The sequence below is a fragment of the Esox lucius genome, chromosome 21 (genome assembly GCF_011004845.1).
Source record: "Esox lucius isolate fEsoLuc1 chromosome 21, fEsoLuc1.pri, whole genome shotgun sequence".
Taxonomy (NCBI): domain Eukaryota; kingdom Metazoa; phylum Chordata; class Actinopteri; order Esociformes; family Esocidae; genus Esox; species Esox lucius.
Window position 1 is genome coordinate 12,676,499 of NC_047589.1, and position 6,943 is coordinate 12,683,441.

A 6,943-nucleotide genomic window follows, 5' to 3' on the forward strand; every position below is an offset into this window, starting at 1 on the left:
AATTTTATGACTCTTCTGCCCTCGGTTGAGTGTATGCATACTCAGCCTAAGCAGCGAGCTAAACATACAATATGAGAAGATGGTTCCAGGAATGACAGAACACAGTTTTCTTCTTAGTGCCTTTACTGAAGACCTCTCTTTTTTGATTGATTTGTAAAACTGTGAACATACAAACAAATGTATTAAAAATACATTTAACAAACCAAGACACATTGCTGTGAATTCAAATGCTGGAAATGATCAAAATTCAAGATATAAGGATCACAAGATTACATTTTAAATAATTTAGTTTGTGTCAGCTTGCTACCATGTGGTTGCAGAATATGCTACAGTCAATTGCAGTTTCAGCACACAGATTCACAGGAATATCAAAATACTGTTCAACATATCTGTAATCCCAACATTTATTGCTGTTACTGTAAAAGTATAACAGGACTTTACTCTTTAGTTATATTTAGTAGAACATGAATTCAGCAACCCTTCGTGAAAGCTACACGTAAAACAAAACTACTTGTTTTACTTTTGACAACCTGAATGTACAACCTAATGACCTGTATAGTGTGAAAAGCAGTGTTAACATCGACTTATAATAAGATATTGCGCACCACATACTAAACAGAAGCTAGCAACATTAGCTTGGCTAAGATCACGAGCAACCTTTTGCTTGTAAGAGTTAAAATAACCTCTTAAGTAACAGAAAGTAACAAAATGTTAAGAAAACAAGATTAGCTATTAAATAGATTATGGCATGTCAGGCATGTGGACGAGCATTTACTATTGCAGCCATTAATGTCACCAATATCTCATGAGTAAGTTTTGCATTCCTATGTTCTAGGAGCATTGCATCAAGGATTTTGCGTGCGGGGGGTTAAAATGCCATTTACAGCCAGAGTCTTTGAGAAAGCTGTGAAGTTTGCTGTTGTGACACCCCTGTTTGTCTATTTGCAGTTCTTTACAGGCGCTCACGAAATTTGTCCCACAATTGGATCTAAGAAGTTTGACTGCACCCCTGATGGCGAAGAAACGACGCAGAGCATTGATAAATAACGAGGTGTCCATGGATTCTATAATTTCAATGTGAATGGCGCGTGTGCTCATACATGTAAATATGACTGCCCATCGCTTAGCGTCCGATTGCACACCACGTGTTTTTCTGACTGTGACAGGCCAGGGACCGAACACATCAAGGCCTACATGTGTGAAAGGAGGGTCCGTGGACAGCCTGTCCTCTGGTAGCTCAGCCATAATCTGTTCCTGTTGTCTGCCCCTTAGTTTGCGGATGTAACGCAGTTGAATATCACTCTGCTTATTGCTCTTTTACCTCCTACAATCCAAAAACCTGCAGTCCTGACTGCACCCTCAGTAAAATGTCTGCCCTGGTGGCATATTTTCCCATGGAAGTGTTTTATAATGAGCTGGGCAAGGTGGTGCTTTCCAGGGATGAGTATGGGATTTATTTCGTCTGTTGTCTCCCACCCACTCTGAGGATTCCATTAGTGTCGACAATAGGGCTCAGTTTGCTAAGTGGGCTCGAGCTTTTAAGGGGCACACCTTTTACAACTTGTCTTATGTCCTCTGCGTAAACCTCTCTTTGAACAGTGTGAACGATAGTGTTCTTAGCTTGGTTGAGTTGTTTTTCAGTCAAATGTTCATTACAGCTGTGCCAGCCATGCCAGGAGCTCTCTGTGTTCGGCTTAAATGACTGGGCAACGTGTCGGAGTTTGGATATAGCTGTAAGTAGTACCTTCCAACTCGAAAACCTTTCAAATCTGACACTACTGAGTCTATCCTTTGAGAGAGTAGTGGCACAAGTAGTAACCTCAGGTCGCAGTTCTTTGTCAGTCTCGGGGTCTACAAGACCAAACAACTTGACTTTTTCCTGAATTGGAAAGGAAAGCGGGTCCACTGATCCATGTGGAGTTAGAGAGCTGGTCAGCAGGTAGTGCTCGGGTGGCATGATCAGCAGGATTTAAATGAGTGGGCACGTAACGCCACTGGTGAGCTTGTGTGGAGCGCCTAATACATTCCACTCTGTTGTGCACATAAACATGAAAGCGTCTCTTTTTGCTAAAGATGTAACCGAGCACTACTTAGGAGTCTGTGTAGAAGCTCACCTGTCCGACTACAATGTCTAGCTCCTCCAGGACTAACTCGGCCACCTCGGCCACCAAGGACTGCTGCGCAAAGTTCAAGTCTGGGTATGGTAATGTCCGGTTTTGGGGAAAGCCGTGCTTTGCCGAGAAGGAAACCCACTTCAGAGTGTCCATTTCTATCTGTGAGTTTGAGGTAAGCAACAGCGCCCACTGCCTTAGTGGAGGCATCACAAAAAACATGGATCTCCTTAGTTAGAGCTGCAGATAGTGGTATTGAGGTGTACATTCTGGGGATTTCAAGTCGTTGTAGATATTTGAGGGAGTCTTTCCATTGTTGCCACTGTTGTAATTTGTCTTTAGGCAGTTCGGTGTCCCATTGACAAATGTCAGTGGAAATGTCTCTCAGTATGGCCCTGCCTTCTACAATGACTGGGACAGCAAAGCCAAGCGGGTCGTACACACTATTAATAACTGACAGCACTCCCCGTTTAGTGAAGGGCTTTTCATTGACTGTTACCTGAAACTTTAACAGGTCTGTGGACAGGTCCCAGCCCAAGCCTAAGCTGCGCTGCATGGGTGGGGTAGTCTGCCCGAGGTCAAGGCCCTGCATGTCCGTTGCAAGGTCCTCACTTGGAAAAGCACTTGCGATGATAGAACAGTTGGATGAGATTTTGTGCAGGCGTATGTTACACTGAGCCAGCATCTCCTGAGCTCTACAGAGAATGTCAATGGCCTCTTCTGTGGAAGAGAATGATTTCAGTCCATCATCTACATAAAAGTGAAGTTCAATGAACTCTCTTACATCACTGCCGTATTCCCTTTGCCCCTCCATCGCCGACCGTTTCAGTCCATAGATAGCCACTGACGGGGAGGGGCAGTTCCCAAATACGTGTACTCTCATCCTGAATTCCTGCACTTCTCCATCCAGATCATGGTTTTTGAACCACAAGAAGCGAAGGTAGTTGCGGTGGTCCTCTCTGACTAGAAAGTTGTGAAACATTTGCTCCACGTCTGCCATGACTGCGTATGGGTCAGACCTGAAACACATCAGAACTCCCACAAGAGTGTTACTGAGATCTGGCCATTTTAGTAGCACGTCATTGAGAGAAACATTGCTGCATTGAGCACTCGAATCAAAGACTACCCTAATTTTCCCTGGCTTTTGATGGTGGTAAACTCCAAAACTAGGGAGATACCAGCATTCTTGGTCTGGAGTAAGAGCAGGAGCTGGTTCGGCGTGGCCCTTACTGAAGATTTTGTCCAAAAACTCAACATAATGCTCCCTCATTTCAGGTTTCCTTTTCAGCGTTTTGCGGAGGGACATTAAACGACTGAGGGCCTGGTCCCTGTTGTTGGGCAAACGCTGTCTGGGGGTGCGGAATGGGAGTGGAGCTACCCAATTATTCAAATCATCTTTTGTAAAGTCTTTGTGCATGATGTCCAAGAACAAAGCATCTTCTGCTGAAAGTGCCACTTTGTCATCATCTGCTGTTTGCTGGAAAATGTGTCTGCCCAATTCAACTTGTGTCTTATCAAGTGTATGACAGCTTTCTGTGTATTTGTCTTTGATGTAGATTTTGTTTTCACAGGGGCTGAGGAAGGTAGGGCGACCGTTGTCAAGAATGTTTGTCTTAAAAGAGTTCACTGTGGGTTTGTGGACACCTGAGAGGCAGACATCACCTCTAACTACCCATACCAGATCAAAGCGTTGGGCATAAGGCGCACTGTTTGGGCCATTCACCTGACTGCGGACCTTGTGAGCTTGGATGATGTCCCTGCCCAAGAGGAGAAGGATTTCTGCTGATGGGTCCAGAGGAGGAGTCTGCGAAGCGATTGCCTGTAGATGAGGGTGAGCCGACGCAGCCTCAGAGGTGGGAATCTCGTCCCCGTTATCTGGAATCTGATCACATTCTGTTAGTATGGGCAGCAGCATGGACACTTTTCCATTTGCATCCTCAATAACAAAGTCCCTAGCTCTGCGCCCTCCAGTCTCCGATAGACCAGCGCATGTTTTCATGGTGTATGGGAGTATGGTACCTTTTACATTAAACATGTCAATGAAGGCAGACCTGGCTAAGGATGAATTGCTTTGATCATCTAACATGGCGTACATCCTCCTTTTCTCTTCAGGCGAAGTGCGGGAATACACATTGACTAAGCAAATCTTAGAGCAGGATTTACGTTTGAGGCCTCGGCCACACACTTCTGTGCAACTAGTTGTAGTTGCAGGGCTTGGGGAATCGGACTCCCCGCCGTGGCTCTGAGGCAGAGGGTTAGAGTCTTTAGGCATCCACGGAGGTGGACCAACATGCATGGCAGACACGTGCACATCACTATTACATTCTGAGCATTGGATAATGGCTTTACAGTCTTTAGCTCTGTGACTTGTGGAAGAGCAACACTTATAACAAATAGCGTGTTCTTTGAGAATACCTTTTCTTTCGTCCAGTGTTTTTGACCTAAATCCCCTGCATTTAGCGAGCGAATGAGGCTTGTAGTGAATAGGACATTGCTTGTCCGGATTAAGAACAGATGCTTGAGCTGTGCTGTTAGTTTGACTAGTATATGTTTTGTTCACTGCAACAGGAACTCTGCATCTGTTTGGTTTTATCAGTGTCTTGTCAACTCTTGGAGCTACTATGTTTGCGCTTTGTAACATAAAGCTAGGGTCTGTTTTCATATCAGCATAGTTATTTACAAACTGAACGAAGAATGAGAAAGGTGGGTAAACTGCACCATTGTCTCTTTTGTATTTTGTCCCTTGTTTTACCCATGACTCTTGGAGTCCGTAAGGGAGCTTTTCAACTATCGTTCGCTGGGCTTGAGGTTGAGGCCTTCTATGGCGTTGCAGAAGATGGACTTCCAGGACAAGTAGAACTCAGGGCGGTCTACTGACAGCGGGAATACCTTGAATCCCGCTGTCAGTAGATCACGGCGTGCTAGGTAGGCTGCTAGATCCGGCAGCTCAGTCTGTGGAGTCGCTGAAGGTCTAGGCTGAGGTGGAATGTCCATTTTTATGTGTGTAGGGGGGAACTTCAGCTGCTCCCGGTCTACAAAATCAATGAGATGTTCACCTGGAGAGGTAGCGACTGGTGTTTGGCTCTGTTGTAGATGGTGAGAGTCGTTATGACTGACCAGTTGTCCTGTGTCGGGCTTTTCTTCTTGTTTCACTAGCGAACTGAAGTCGGCGAAGTGAGCCTTCACATAGTCTTGAGCACGTCTGATGGAAGGAGGCATCTTAGGGGAGATGCCTTGCTCAGTGAGGTCGATGGCGTGGTGCTCCTCGTCTGCTGCCGCTTCCAGGACATGTGCTGCAGCAAGTGCTGCTTCAGCCTCACCCTCCTTCTTCAGAGCTTTTAGCGTTGCCTCGATGCGCGCATTCTCAACCTCCATGTCAATCTGGCGTTTGGCGTACCTTGCTCTGGTGCGGGCAGCTTCCGCGTCTGCTCGGGCTCGTGCTGCAGCTTGGCTGGTGGACGAACGGCGTGAAGAACGTGAGTGGCACTCCGACCGGGCCACCATCTGGGACATAGGCGGTGTAGCTTCAGGCTGAGACATCTTGGGTGCTTGATAGGTAGATAATCTTTTTACTCTTCTGCCCTCGGTTGAGTGTATGGCTACTCAATGCAGCGAGCTAAACATACAATATGAGAAGATGGTTCCAGGAATGACAGAACACAGTTTTCTTCTTAGTGCCTTTACTGAAGACCTCTCTTTTTTGATTGATTTGTAAAACTGTGAACATACAAACAAATGTATTAAAAATACATTTAACAAACCAAGACACATTGCTGTGAATTCAAATGCTGGAAATGATCAAAATTCAAGATATAAGGATCACAAGATTACATTTTAAATAATTTAGTTTGTGTCAGCTTGCTACCATGTGGTTGCAGAATATGCTACAGTCAATTGCAGTTTCAGCACACAGATTCACAGGAAGATCAAAATACTGTTCAACATATCTGTAATCCCAACATTTATTGCTGTTACTGTAAAAGTATAACAGGACTTTACTCTTTAGTTATATTTAGTAGAACTTGAATTCAGCAACCCTTCGTGAAAGCTACACGTAAAACAAAACTACTTTTACTTTTGACAACCTGAATGTACAACCTAACGACCTGTATAGTGTGAAAAGCAGTGTTAACATCGACTTATAATAAGATATTGCGCACCACATACTAAACAGAAGCTAGCAACATTAGCTTGGCTAAGATCACGAGCAACCTTTTGCTTGTAAGAGTTAAAATAACCCCTTAATTGACAGAAAGGTAACAAAACGTTTAGAAAACAAGATTAGCTATTAATTACTTACAGATTATGGCATGTCAAGCTTCCCAAAGATATAAGAGGTATGAGAGGAGTGAAGCATGTCAGCACCTCCGGACATTTGCCTACACTGCGTGTAACAAACTTTTAGCCTGCTGCCTCAGCACATCACCACCGAGCTCCGTGTAGCGCACGCAATATATAATAGAAGAGGAACCCCAAAGAAACACTGACAGAGATACTGACCTCTAGTGGGAAAATAAAGAAGTGCACCAGCGAATTAATACCATACTATAGAACACAGAGGGACAGAATAATGACAAAATAGTATAAAACTGTAGAACTGAAAAAAATGCTATTCATTATTTCACAAAAACATGTCAACACTCAAATGTGTGTAAGTGTGCTCTTGAATGTGCATAGATTATGTTCTTACCTAAGAACAAATTCCAAATAAGAAAACACTGGTCAATATCAGAATCTTTGTGAAAATCTTTGTTTGACTATACCTCCTGAGGAGACTCAAGGAATGTTGCACGTCTGTAAAAACTCTCTTGAAAGCATCCTCTCAGGCTGCA

At 44.3% G+C, this 6,943-nt stretch overlaps 1 protein-coding gene across 1 annotated transcript; it reads right to left on the bottom strand.

The window, feature by feature from the left end:
- Nucleotides 1-4,701: 4,701 nt before the first annotated feature.
- On the bottom strand, nt 4,702-6,482 carry LOC114829937. The gene is made up of 2 exons (XM_029116450.2): nt 6,412-6,482; nt 4,702-5,828 (listed from the first exon to the last, which is right to left on the bottom strand). Exon 2 carries the CDS (start codon nt 5,649-5,651, stop codon nt 4,899-4,901), a length of 753 nt encoding a protein of 250 aa, XP_028972283.2. The 5' UTR covers nt 5,652-5,828; nt 6,412-6,482; the 3' UTR covers nt 4,702-4,898.
- Nucleotides 6,483-6,943: the final 461 nt, after the last annotated feature.

Coding starts and splice junctions, on each gene's coding strand:
- LOC114829937 (XM_029116450.2), bottom strand. CDS start 5,651: ATGTCTCAGCCTGAAGCTACACCGCCTATGTCCCAGATGGTGGCCCGG.